Source organism: Labrus bergylta, chromosome 8, assembly GCF_963930695.1.
Source record: "Labrus bergylta chromosome 8, fLabBer1.1, whole genome shotgun sequence".
NCBI classification, from domain to species: Eukaryota; Metazoa; Chordata; class Actinopteri; order Labriformes; family Labridae; genus Labrus; species Labrus bergylta.
In genome coordinates, this window is record NC_089202.1 from 29,553,141 (window position 1) to 29,567,302 (window position 14,162).

Below are 14,162 nucleotides of genomic sequence, written 5' to 3' on the forward strand. Positions count from 1 at the left end.
CTTGAAGTCAGCGTGTGGAAAGAGAGAGAACAATGGAAGTCTTGGAGCTTTGTAGCCTGGCCTGCTTCCTGGGGGGTCTACCTCAGGTCCCCTCCAATGAAGAGAGATATATATATATTATTAATCTTTTTATCATTTTGGCTAAATTTCATATCCATAAAAGTAAATTTGCGAACAAAAAACCCATTTTCAAATATTATTTTAATGAGCTGCAGCAGTACATAAAAACCATCCAGCATTATGAGAACCCCAAGACCCTGAAGACTCTTGAATATTGTATTTATTTTAATTGTGTAAACTGAAGACCCTTCCATTTCTACCCTTCCTTATGTTTTTACCTGTCTTAGTCTTTGTCAACCCCTGGCATGTTCGTTTGTTTGTTAATCTAACTTTGTAACATTGTCTGTGTTTACAATAAAGTTGTTAAAAAAAAAACAAAAAAAAGACTGTCACGTTTGTCTGCTCAGTTAGCTTATCCGTGGCACTTTCCACGCCCCACATACACACACAGACACGTTCGCACACACACACACACACACTCTCACCAGTGGAGGTCTGGGTGTGTGTGGGGTTTCTGACGGACCCCTTTAGTGATATAAAACCTTCCAGGTGTTCTTCTATCTTCAGGCTGACCCACAAATTGTCTTCAAAACTTCAAGCTGCAGGAAGAGAAATGAGACTGTTCTCTGTGTTCCTGCTCTGAAGAAGCTCCGCCCCCTCACCTGTCTCACCTGAGACAAACCAGGAAACAGGTTATTCTGCCTCACCCTGAAGAGACACACACACATGCTGACAGACGGACCGACCTGCAGACACAAGCCAGCACGACTTCCACTGAGAGAGGACAGGAGGAGGAGGAGGGAATACTGGGAGTACTTGTTATACTGGGATACTGGGAATACTAACACTTCAACCTGCTGCTGAATCCACAAACTGAACGAGAGTTTCAAAGAAAAACAATCAAAGTGAAAGTAACTCTCAGGGACGGGGAGTGGCTTCCTGTTTTTTTCTGCTGCGTGTTTTGACTCTGAGATAAAATGGCGTCTAAGTTTGAGGAAGATCTGAGCTGTCCGATCTGCCTCGACATCTTTAAAGATCCGGTGATGCTGTCCTGCAGCCACAGCTTCTGTAGAGAGTGTGTGAAGGACTGCTGGAAGGAGAAGGAGAACCAGGAGTGTCCACTCTGTAACAGGATACATTCAAGGGAATTACCTCCTAACTTTGCTTTAAAGAACCTGAGTGAGAGTTTTGTGCAGGAGAGAGATCAGAGAGCTTCAGAGGATCTCTGCAGTCTGCACTCTGAGAAACTCAAACTCTTCTGTCTGGACCATCAGGAGCCGGTGTGTGTCGTCTGCAGAGATTCAAAAAAACACACCAACCACAGATTCAGACCCATCGATGAAGCTGCTCAAGAACACAAGAAGAAACTTCAGGAAACTCTGGAGCCGGTAAAGAAGAAGTTAAAAGTTTGTCAACGAGTTAAAGTGAAGTTTGATCAAACAGCAGAACACATTCAGGTCCAGGCCCGACACACAGAGAGGCAGATTAAGGAGCAGTTTAAGAAGCTTCACCAGTTTCTAGAAGAGGAAGAGGAGGCCAGGTTGTGTGCACTGAGGGAGGAAGAGGAGCAGAAGAGTCAGAGGATAAAGGAGGAGATGGAGGCTCTGAGCAGAGAGATAGCAGCTCTTTCACACACAGTCAGAGACACAGAGGACGAGCTGAGAGCTGACGACGTCTCATTCCTGAAAAACTACAAGGCTGCAGTGGAAAGAGTCCAGCAGCGCCCCCTGCTGGAGGATCCACAGCTGCCCTCAGGAGCTCTGATAGACCAGGCCAAACACCTGGGCAACCTGAGCTTCAACATCTGGAACAAGATGAAGGACATGGTCTCCTACAGTCCGGTCATTCTGGACCCAAACACTGCTCATCCAGAACTCATCCTGTCTGAAGATCTGACCTGTGTGACACGAGGAGGAGGAGAGAGACAGCAGCTTCCTGATAATCCAGAGAGGTTTGATTCTTACTGCTCTGTCCTGGGCTCTGAGGGCTTTAACTCAGGGACTCACAGCTGGGACGTCCACGTTGGAGACAGTACACTCTGGAAACTGGGCGTGTTAGCAGAGTCTGGACAGAGGAAGGGAGTCATAGAGTCTGGATGTTGGTCAATATGGTTCAGAGGTGGTAAATACAGAGCAGTCTCCTCATCACATCCATCCACTGTTCTCTCAGTGAAGAAGAATCCTCAGAGGATCAGAGTGAATCTGGACTGTAACAGAGGAGAGCTGTCGTTCTCTGATCCTGATACTAACACACACATACACACACACACACACACTTTCACTGAGAGGATGTTTCCATACATTAACACTTTGGATAAACTCCACAAACTGAAGATTTTACCAAAGAAGATCTAATACATGATGATGATGATGATGATGATGATGAAGATGAAGGTGATGATGATGTTGATGAAGATGATGATGAAGGTGTTCAGAATCTTCGTCTCTGATTCTTTTAGGATTGTTTTGACTGCGTTGTCATGGTGATTTTGTTCATTATAACTTTGAGTATAATTCAACAGCAGGTAAAATCTCGATCCTGATTGGTCGGTTTGTTGGAGTCTCTTTAAATATAATCTGCTCAGCGTGTTAACTGGTTAACTGTCGTCTCTTTTTCACTTGAACTCTGAGGAGTCCCTGAAGGCATCATCGTCTGTATCTCTGTGTGCTGGAGTTATTACCCTGCAGGGAGAGATTATAATCTGCACACGGTGATCTGAAATCACTCCACAGTAGAATAATAACTTCAGCTCACCACGTTTCACTCTTCTTACTAAATTGTAGTTCCATCTTTAATCTTGTTTTCATGGACAACACCCCCCACCCTCTGCACAGCACCTTCAGCAGGCAGAGGAGTGTGTTCAGTGTTCCACAGACAGACTCAACAACTCTTTTGTCCCCCTGGCCATACGTCTGTACAACACCTCACGGTTATGGCAGGGGGAACGCACACACTCGGACTAAATCTTCCTTTTTCCATTTCCCATCTGCACAGCTGTTCCAAGAGTCAGCCTCTAGTTGGACACTTTAATACTAACACACTCATTTAAATCACACCTTTAATGTTTGCACTGACTGTTATTCAATGTCTGTTTTTTGATCATTTTTTAAACATTGCTGTACATATATAAACAACACAACTTCAGAAGGTTGACACTTTTTTTTATTTTTTATATTCAGGTGTAATTACAGATTTTTTTCCTCAACTGTTTATAGGTTTTTGTTTAAATGTCACATATATTTTCATCCCTGTACGGGTTATGTACACTTCTTGTATACGTTTATTTTTTAATTGCACAGTTTAAGTTTGATTCATCTCGGGGTATTCTTTAAATCTTTTTTGTGGTTTTGTGGTTTAATTTGTAACAAATGTCAGCTGTTCTGTGTTGGAGTCATCCTGCAGCTTCATTCTGTAAAGGTACGGCTCCGTGGGTTTGTTATCATGTTTGAAATGTCAAATATAAGACCTGAAGACTGTCCATATTTCTTTACCATCTTCATGTTCAGAGGATGAAACCTCCTCTGAAGTCTGAACGCTTTACGTTCTTTAGAACAACAAAGAGTTCAAATATGTGGTTAGTGTGAATCCTGTTCCACCTGTAATCATCAATAAAGTTTCTACACTTGATCTGAATCCCTCTTTCTGTCTGCTGTTGTGTTTTATTGAACCAATCACGCCTCCCCGTCTCCCTGCTCGCTCTCTACCCGTTTATACCCGAGTTTATACTGAGAGTTGGTCGTTGTCCGTTGTGAGTAGAGCTGTGCATCTTCACTGGTCTTACGATTCAATTCCATATCACGATGCATCACGATTCATCCTCAATTTTCTATATTACTGCACATGGCCACTTTTTCATAAACAGAGACAAACAGTCTTATAAATATGAACTCCTTTTGTATAACTTAAAAAAGTGATTTAGACAACAATGTCATTATCAATATCTTTACATTGTAAGCTAAAATTAATACATTCTAAAGGTAGCCTACAGTATAGGTAAAAAGTAGGCTATAAGTGTTTTTGTGTTTAGTTTATTATCAGAGAGAAAGATGTTTTTAAGTCACTGTGTGTTTAGTTTATTATAAGAGAGAAAGATGTTTTTAAGTCTCTGTGTGTTTAGTTTATTATCAGAGAGAAAGATGTTTTTAAGTCACTGTGTGTTTAGTTTATTATAAGAAAGATGTTTTTAAGTCACTGTGTGTTTAGTTTATTATACTAGTGTGACGACCCCTCCCTTTCTGCTCCCACTCTGTCTATCTGTCTGTGTTTGTGTTTCCTGTCTCACAGCCTTGTGTTCTAAACAGGTGATTGGAGTTGGGATGTGAGTGGAGCTGGGAGGGTCGTCAGCTGGTGCCTGTCAAGCTGAGTATGCCTACAGAAGGTTATTTAGGCCTGCCCAAGAGATGTGCTCACTCTGTCAGCTGGGGCATCTGCACATTTTTGTCTATGGTCAAACTGGATGACCTTCATATATATGTGACCCTTTTGTTGATTAAAATATTATTTGAACGAGTAATTCTGTGTGGCCTCCCTCCTTTGTTACCTGCCATGAGCCAGGTGGTAACAAATGGGGGCTCGTCCGGGATCTTTTTTTCATGCCAGGATGGTTATACTTCTACGTTGCTTGAGGGAGTTTTTCACACAGAAAGATTGATTGCACTGGTTTTCAGGGATGGAGAAGTCTTGTTAATGGCTGTCTTTATTTGTACAAATGTTTCTTCGTAGACTGTGGCCAGTTAATGTCAAAGTGATAGTGTTTTTTCATGAACTTCCAACAAGACTAGCTGCTCAGGCATTTGGAACCCTAATTCCTGTTAGGTATTAGCAATGGTGGGCACAAGCTTTCCCCATTGATATTTTTTGTTTTAATTTGTTATTTTTGTGCAGGAGGTGGTTAGAGCATTGCTCGGGGGCACTTCCAGAACTGTCTAGGTGACAATCAGCTTGCTGGGGATCAACAGAGTTGCTGGGCTCAGCGCTTATTTCATCCTGCCGCTGACCTGCTCGAAGACTAGGGTTGAGTGAGGCAGTTAGGTTTGGTTAAGCAGTCAGCTAGAGGGATTAGGTTCCATAGTAAAGCTGCCTGTCATTGTGTGGAAGTGATTGGAAAACTTTGGGGTAAATTTGCTTTTCTAGCCTGTCTACAAAGTTTAAAAAAAAAAGTTAACTGCTGAGCTTTGTAGCCCTTTAGTGGGGTAAATGTTGGAAAAATGGCATCAATTGAAGAGTTTATTCAGTTTCCAAGTGAGGAGTAGCAAAACCACCAGTAGCTGATCTTTATTGTGTTGATCTTTCAAAACAATTAAGTAAAGATGAACTGCTGGCAACGTTAAAGGCCCACTTAATAGATAAAAAAGTTTTGTCTTTCGAGGAGAGGAGTACAAGTGCGCAGATAGATATGACAGGTGTGTCTAATGTTTTTCCCAACGTGAGTGTGTCAGGTAAAGTGTCTCATACAACTCCGGTGTTAACTGGTATTGGGGGTGGGCTGACTTCTGATTCTTTTGCAGGAACAACAACATGCTCTGGAGATGGAAAGGTTAAGACAAGAGGCCATTCTTGTGCAGTCCAAACACCAGTTTGAGTTGGAGAGATATAAACTTGAACTTATAAGTGAGGGAAAGCTTCCAGCTGAGTCAGCAAATGTTTCTCTTCCACAGTCATTTGATGTCTCTGTTAATTTGAGGTTAGTGCCGAGGTTTAATGAAAGGGACCCTGACATTTTCTTTGTGTTAATTGAGCGGTTAGCTGAGGCAAGAAATTGGTCAGATGCTGAACGTACCCTGCTTCTTCAATGTGTTCTTACTGGCAAGGCCCAGGAGGCTTTCTCAGCTTTGAGTGTTAGCGATAGTGTTAGCTATCAGCTGGCTAAAGCTGCTGTGCTAAGAACGTACGAGCTAGTACCTGAAGCATATCGACAGAGATTCAGATTCATACGGAAAGAAAAACAGTCCTACACTGAATTTGCTCGCAACCTAGCAGCCCCTTTTAACCGTTGGTGTACTGCGTCTCAAGTAGTGTCATTGGAGGATTTGCAGGAGTTGATTTTACTTGAGCAGTTTAAAAACACTTTACCTGACCGCATTGCTACTTACTTAAATGAACAGAAGGTAAGCAAGGTTTCAGAAGCGGCCAAATTGGCAGATGAGTTCACATTGACCCACAAGGTGTCTTTCGTTGAGAGCAGGGGTCGTGCTGACTCTAGCTCGGGGGAAAGACAGGCTGGGGCAACCTCCAGTAAGGGTTGGTCAGAAGGGTCAGATAAGTTTTCAGGGAAAACTGACCATAGCTCACAGGGAAAGTTTGACAATAGTCGTGTCTGTAACTACTGCCAAGGTAAAGGTCACTGGAGGAATGAGTGTCCAGTGTTAAGGAAAAAGCTAAAGCTTGGGGGGTTATCAGCAAAGCCATCTGGGGCTGCTGTGTCTTTAAGTGATGTAGAGAAGGCTTGTGCTATAGCTGCAGTACAGGCACTCACAAAGCCTTCAACAGGGTCTGTGATCACGGTTGCTGATATGGAACACGGTCAGACAGAAACTATTGACCCGGGTTATGAAGCGTTTGTCTCAGAGGGATATGTTTCAGTAGTTGGAAGTGAGAACAGAGTTAAAGTTAAAATTTTAAGAGATTCAGGAGCACTGGATTCATTTATCATGGATTCAGTGTTACCGTTCTCTTCTATGACAGACACTGGTTCCTGTGTAGATGTCAGAGGAATGGTTTTAACTGTTTTCTCTGCTCCTCAACATAGACTAACACTGTCATCTGACCTGTTGAAAGGGGACATGGTAATGGGAGTGTGTCCATCTTTACCCATGTCTGGTGTCCAGGTAGTCCTGGGAAATGACCTGGCGGGAAATCGGGTATGGCCTAATGTTCCTGCACAGGTGAAACCTCCAGACACTCGGATGGAAGCTTCTAAAAAAACATCTACTTTAGGGGTTCCTACGGGAGCAGTGACACGTGCTATGAGCCGTGATGGTGGTGGGTCAGACTTTGTAGTTCTAGTTAAGAAGAAAGAATTGTTTTTTCCCCTGCCTGCTTTTCCTTTGCCTGTGTCTTGCAGGAACAAAGAAATGATCCATCACTGTAGGATCTATTCGGGCAGGTTCTTCCAGATGATGAGGTGGTGAGTACAGTACATGGTTATTGTCTTAGAGATGGCATCTTGGTAAGGAAGTGGGTTCCTCAAGGAGACCGTTTTGGGGGGGAGGAAGTGTTGCAGATTGTTTTGCCCGCTAAATTACACTCGGCTGTTCTTCAGACTGCTCACGGTTGCATTGCGGGCCATTTGGGGGTAAAGAAAACCTATGATAGGGTGGTGCGTCGCTTTTACTGCCCAAGAGATGTGCTCACTCTCTCAGCTGGGGCATGCTGCAAGAATCTACATTTTTGTCTATGGATTTTTGTCGAACTGGATGACCTTCATATATGTATGTATACATGTGACCCTTTTGTTGATTAAATTATTATTTGAGCAAGTAATTCTGTGTGGCCTCCCTCCTTTGTTACCTGCCATGAGCCAGGTGGTAACACTAGAGAAAGATGTTTTTAAGTCTCTGTGTGTTTAGTTTATTATAAGAGGGAAAGATGTTTTTAAGTCTCTGTGTGTTTAGTTTATTATCAGAGAGAAAGATGTTTTTAAGTCTCTGTGTGTTTAGTTTATTATAAGAGAGAAAGATGTTTTTAAGTCTCTGTGTGTTCTCTTCTCAGGACGTTGTAGTCTTTAGCTGTGAGCTTTGTTCAGGTTAAGTTTTGTTTCTGTCCTTTTTATTTCAAGCGGCTTGTGTTAAGTTGCTACTGCTGTAAACACCTCATTTCCTGATCTGGATGCTTCACATTAAAAGCACTTCAACTTCAGATAGGCCGGGGACTTTTATTGTGAAGAACTTGTCGGAAATAGAAAGTGTTTATCATCGAACGAACGCAGCTTTAGTGGAGGTGATTCTCGATGACGCTGTGTCGGGAGTCAACTGTGTTTACAGCCGCTCACGTCAACACGAGTCACCGCCACAGCCTCCTTCTTTTAGTTATCCTGGACTAAAGACAGCGAGGCATCAGTTTAAACACACCTTTACCTGTGATGAAGATGCTAACCCGAGCTGCGGTTGGTTAAAAGGACGCCGAGTCAAGCCGTTTCAGCCTGCAGTGGAGCACTGTGGTCTGAGCCTGCAGGACCAACTGACTCTGCTCATAAAGTCAGCAAGACCAGGACCGGGACTCAATTTATGTTGTTTTCTGTCAAAAATCCCTCTGTTAGCCTACGTTACTTTCATTACACACCACTGTGTGTGTTTAGGTAAAACAAACTCACTCAACGCTGCGCAAAACAACCACATTTAGCCTTTTTTTCTAACCCTCGTCAGCATCGATTATTTCCTGTCCCTGCATCGCGATGCATCGATTAAATGATTCATTTCAACAGCCCTAGTTGTAAGCGATCATTTGTGTGTATTTTCAGGATTTACAGCTGAAAAAGTTCACTGCCATTAATAAATAAGTAAACATTTCGAAGTTGGTCTACATATTTTCAGATTAGTTTACGCATTTGTGGATCTGTGTACGCATATTCAAATAGTTTTGTAACAATAATAGCTCCGTAGTAATGGCACACTCTCTCTTATCTGTATGAGCTCTCTCTCCCTTTTAGAGGTTGTTCTGCAGTTATTAAAATAGTAATCAACTAAAACTCCTAAATCTATGATCAAATCTAGCTGCTGCTCTGTGTGACAGGATGATCAAACGTCTATGGTTTCTCTGATATGTTGAAAACCTCTCAGAAACACTTCAGCATGTGCACAGTGATATTGAAGCTGTGAGCAGATGGGAGCTGTATGCCCAACACTCTGCAGAAACTATGAGTAACTTTAAAAGTTTTAATAACCTGATGGTTTAAATGTGCTGCACAACGCGATCGCACTGTGACACCGTCTGAATGAGACATTTGTGGTACCACTGGAAAGTTGGGAATTTCTACTTTGTCCCACTTTTTAAATTTTTGTTTTAGTGTGGAAGCTAGTTTTTACAGGTTAAGACGTAGCGGCGTGCGGGCGTATGTTCAACACGTCATTGGTCACGACAATGCTAGCGTCGACTGTCACGTTTGTCGGGAACTCAAACAGTACCATATTATTAATCTTTTTATCATTTTGGCTAAATTTCATATCCATAAAAGTAAATGTGCGAACAGAAAACCCATTTTCAAACATTATTTGAATGAGCTGTGGCAGTACATAAAAACCATCCAGCACTCTGAGAACCCCAAGGCCCTGAAGACTCTTGAATATTGTATTTATTTTAATTGTGCAAACTGAAGACCCTTCCATTTCTACCCTTCCCTATGTTTTTACTTGTCTTAGTCTTTGTCAACCCCTGGCATGTTCGTTTGTTCCTTAATCTAACTTTGTAACATTGTCTGTGTTTACAATAAAGTTGTTAAAAAAAAGAGAGAAAAAAAAGACTGTCACGTTTGTCTGCTCAGTTAGCTGATCTATGGCACTTTCCACGCCCCATACACACACACACACACACACACACACACTCTCACCAGTGGAGGTCTGGGTGTGTGTGGTTGTCTGACGGACTCACACACAGACACACACACACACACAGACACACACACCAGTGGAGGTCTGGGTGTGTGTGGTTGTCTGACGGACTCACACACAGACACACACACACACACACTCTCACCAGTGGAGGTCTGGGTGTGTGTGGTTGTCTGACTGACTCACACACAATAATAAAAAGTCCTTAAGAAGCATCAGAAAATAAAGTAGTCTGCTTAGTTGACTTCAGACTTTTCTGGGCATGTCTCTCTCTCTCTGCTGTTACTCAGGGAATGCGCTGTGACCGTGCTGCATTCAGGGGTGCTCAGACAATGAGAGATGCATTCAGGTGCACTCAGAAACGGGATTTGCAGGTACAAAAACTAAGCTGGACAGACCGTTACAAGTTGAAATAATAGTTGTTACATTGACTGCTGTCATTAAAAGAAACACATGAACACCATTTTTCCTTTAAGTATCTGTGGCGCTGTCCGACTCCCCTCCAGAGCTCTAAACCGAGGGGAAACACTGCTTTCCATGGCCTAAATACTCTTACATGATTAAAAACCATTCTTAATCTCCGGTGAGGCTGCAGACGTTTGAAGTTCACCTTTAGTGATATAAAACCTTCCAGGTGTTCTTCTATGTTCAGGCTGACTCACAAATTGTCTTCAAAACTTCAAGCTGCAGGAAGAGAAATGAGACTGTTCTCTGTGTTCCTGCTCTGAAGAAGCTCCGCCCCCTCACCTGTCTCACCTGAGACAAACCAGGAAACAGGTTATTCTGCCTCACCCTAAAAAGACACACACACACGTTGACAGACGGACCGACCTGCAGACACAAACCAGCACAACTTCCACTGAGAGAGGACAGGAGGAGGAGGAGGGAATACTGGGAGTACTTGTTATACTGGGATACTGGGAATACTAACACTTCAACCTGCTGCTGAATCCACAAACTGAACGAGAGTTTCAAAGAAAAACAATCAAAGTGAAAGTAACTCTCAGGGACGGGGAGTGGCTTCCTGTCATTTTCTGCTGCGTGTTTTGACTCTGAGATAAAATGGCGTCTAAGTTTGAGGAAGATCTGAGCTGTCCGATCTGCCTCGACATCTTTAAAGATCCAGTGATGCTGTCCTGCAGCCACAGCTTCTGTAGAGAGTGTGTGAAGGACTGCTGGAAGGAGAAGGAGAACCAGGACTGTCCACTCTGTAACAGGAGACATCCAAAGGGAATATTACCTCCTGCCTTTGCTTTAAAGAACCTGAGTGAGAGTTTTGTGCAGGAGAGAGATCAGAGAGCTTCAGAGGATCTCTGCAGTCTGCACTCTGAGAAACTCAAACTCTTCTGTCTGGACCATCAGGAGCCGGTGTGTGTCGTCTGCAGAGATTCAAAAAAACACACCAACCACAGATTCAGACCCATCGATGAAGCTGCTCAAGAACACAAGAAGAAACTTCAGGAAACTCTGGAGCCGGTAAAGAAGAAGTTAAATGTTTTTAAAGAAGTTAAAGTGAAGTTTGATCAAACAGCAGAACACATTCAGGTCCAGGCCCGACACACAGAGAGGCAGATTAAGGAGCAGTTTAAGAAGCTTCACCAGTTTCTAGAAGAGGAAGAGGAGGCCAGGCTGTGTGCACTGAGGGAGGAAGAGGAGCAGAAGAGTCAGAGGATGAAGGAGGAGATGGAGGCTCTGAGCACAGAGATAGCAGCTCTTTCACACACAGTCAGAGACACAGAGGACGAGCTGAGAGCTGAAGACGTCTCATTCCTGAAAAACTACAAGGCTGCAGTGGAAAGAGTCCAGCAGCGCCCCCTGCTGGAGGATCCACAGCTGCCCTCAGGAGCTCTGATAGACCAGGCCAAACACCTGGGCAACCTGAGATTCAACATCTGGAACAAGATGAAGGACATGGTCTCCTACAGTCCGGTCATTCTGGATCCAAACACTGCTTATCCAGTCCTCATCCTGTCTGAAGATCTGACCTGTGTGACACGAGGAGAGAGACAGCAGCTTCCTCATAATCCAGAGAGGATTGATTCTTACTGCTCTGTCCTGGGCTCTGAGGGCTTTAACTCAGGGACTCACAGCTGGGACGTCCACGTTGGAGACAGTACACACTGGAGACTGGGAGTGTTAGCAGAGTCTGGATGTTGGTCAATACGGTTCATTGGTGGTAAATACAAAGCAGACTCCCCATCACATCTAGTCACTGTTCTCTCAGTGAAGAAGAATCCTCAGAGGATCAGAGTAAATCTGGACTGTAACAGAGGAGAGCTGTCGTTCTCTGATCCTGATACTAACACACACATACACACATACACACACATACACACACACACACACACTTTCACTGAGAGGATGTTTCCATACATTAACACTATGAATAAACGCCACAAACTGAAGATTTTACCAGAGAAGATCTAATACATGATGAAGGTGATGATGATGATGATGATGATGGTGAAGATGATGATGAAGGTGATGATGATAAAGGTGATGATGATGATGATGATGATGGTGATGATGAAGATGATGAAGGTGATGATGATGATGATTTATGATGATGATGATGGTGATGAAGATGATGATGAAGATGATGATGATTTATGATGATGATGGTGAAGATGTTGATGATGATGATGATGATGATGATGAAGGTAATGATGAAGATGATGATGATGATGGTGATTTTGGTGATGATGATGATGATGATGAAGATGATGTTGATGAAAATGATGATGATGAAGGTGATGTTGATGAAGATGATAATGAAGATGATGTTGATGAAAATGATGATGATGAAGGTGATGTTGATGATGATGAAGATGATGATGATGATGACGATGATGAAAATGATGATGATGAAGGTGATGTTGATGATGATGAAGATGATGATGATGAGGATGATGATGATGATGACGATGATGAAGATGATGTTGATGAAAATGATGATAATGATGATGATGTTGATGAAGGTTTTGATGATGATGATGATGAAGGTGATGTTGATGATGATGATGATGAAGGTGATGTTGATATGTTGATGATGATGATGATGTTGATGAAAGTGATGATGAAGGTGATGATGAAGGTGATGATGATGAAGGTGATGATGAAGGTGATGATGATGATGATGATGAAGGTGATGATGAAGATGATGATGAAGATGATGAAGATGATGATGATGATGTTGATGATGATGAAGATAATGATGTTGATGATGAAGGTGATGATGAAGGTGATGATGATGATGATGATGATGATGATGATGATTTATGATGATGATGGTGATGATGATAATGTTGGTGATGATGAAGATGAAGGTGATGATGATGTTGATGAAGATGATGAAGGTGTTCAGAATCTTCGTGTCTGATTCTTTTAGGAATGTTTTGATTGCGTTGTCATGGTGATTTTGTTCATTATAACTTTGAGTATAATTCGACAGCAGGTAAAATCTCGATCCTGATTGGTCGGTTTGTTGGAGTCTCTTTAAATATAATCTGCTCAGCGTGTTAACTGGTTAACTGTCGTCTCTTTTTCACTTGAACTCTGAGGAGTCCCTGAAGGCATCATCGTCTGTATCTCTGTGTGCTGGAGTTATTACCCTGCAGGGAGAGATTATAATCTGCACACGGTGATCTGAAATCACTCCACAGTAGAATAATAACTTCAGCTCACCACGTTTCACTCTTCTTACTAAATCGTAGTTCCATCTTTAATCTTGTTTTCATGGACAACACCCCCCACCCTCTGCACAGCACCTTCAGCAGGCAGAGGAGTGTGTTCAGTGTTCCACAGACAGACTCAACAACTCTTTTGTCCCCCTGGCCATACGTCTGTACAACACCTCACGGTTATGGCAGGGGGAACGCACACACTCGGACTAAATCTTCCTTTTTTCCATTTCCCATCTGCACAGCTGTCCCAAGAGTCAGCCTCTAGTTGGACACTTTAATGCTAACCTCACAATCATTCAAATCGCATTTAAAGGTACAGTTCCGTGGGTTTGTTATCATGTTTGAAATGTCAAATATAAGACCTGAAGACTGTCCATATTTCTTTACCATCTTCATGTTCAGAGGATGAAACCTCCTCTGAAGTCTGAACGCTTTACGTTCTTTAGAACAACAAAGAGTTCAAATATGTGGTTATACCTGTTCCACCTGTAATCATCAATAAAGTTTCTACACTTGATCTGAATCCCTCTTTCTGTCTGCTGTTGTGTTTTATTGAACCAATCACGCCTCCCTGTCTCCCTGCTCGCTCTCTACCCGTTTATACCCGAGTTTATAGTGAGAGTTTGTCGTTGTCCGTTGTGAGTAGAGCTGTGCATCTTCACTGGTCTTACGATTCGATTCCATATCACGATGCATCACGATTCATCCTCAATTTTCTATATTACTGCACATGGCTACTTTTTCATAAACAGAGACAAACAGTCTTATGAATATGAACTCCTTTTGTATAACTTAAAAAAGTGATTTAGACAACAATGTCATTATCAAGATCTTTACATTGTAAGTTAAAATTAATACATTATAAAGGTAGCCA

The 14,162-nt window shown here is 42.6% G+C and overlaps 2 protein-coding genes across 3 annotated transcripts; both read left to right on the forward strand.

The window, feature by feature from the left end:
- The first annotated feature begins 779 nt into the window (after window positions 1-779).
- On the forward strand, window positions 780-3,693 carry LOC109997125 (nuclear factor 7, brain-like). The gene has a single exon (XM_065958306.1). The coding sequence runs from the start codon at window positions 1,038-1,040 to the stop codon at window positions 2,412-2,414; it is 1,377 nt and encodes a 458-aa protein (XP_065814378.1). The 5' UTR covers window positions 780-1,037; the 3' UTR covers window positions 2,415-3,693.
- Window positions 3,694-10,407: 6,714 nt separating this feature from the next.
- On the forward strand, window positions 10,408-13,781 carry LOC109997119 (E3 ubiquitin-protein ligase TRIM35-like). 2 transcript variants are annotated; one of them, XM_065958307.1, is made up of 2 exons: window positions 10,408-12,068; window positions 12,147-13,781. In XM_065958307.1, exon 1 carries the CDS (start codon window positions 10,668-10,670, stop codon window positions 12,030-12,032), a length of 1,365 nt encoding a protein of 454 aa, XP_065814379.1. In that variant the 5' UTR covers window positions 10,408-10,667; the 3' UTR covers window positions 12,033-12,068; window positions 12,147-13,781. Both variants share the same exon structure in this region, with proteins under 2 accessions (XP_065814379.1, XP_065814380.1).
- Window positions 13,782-14,162: the final 381 nt, after the last annotated feature.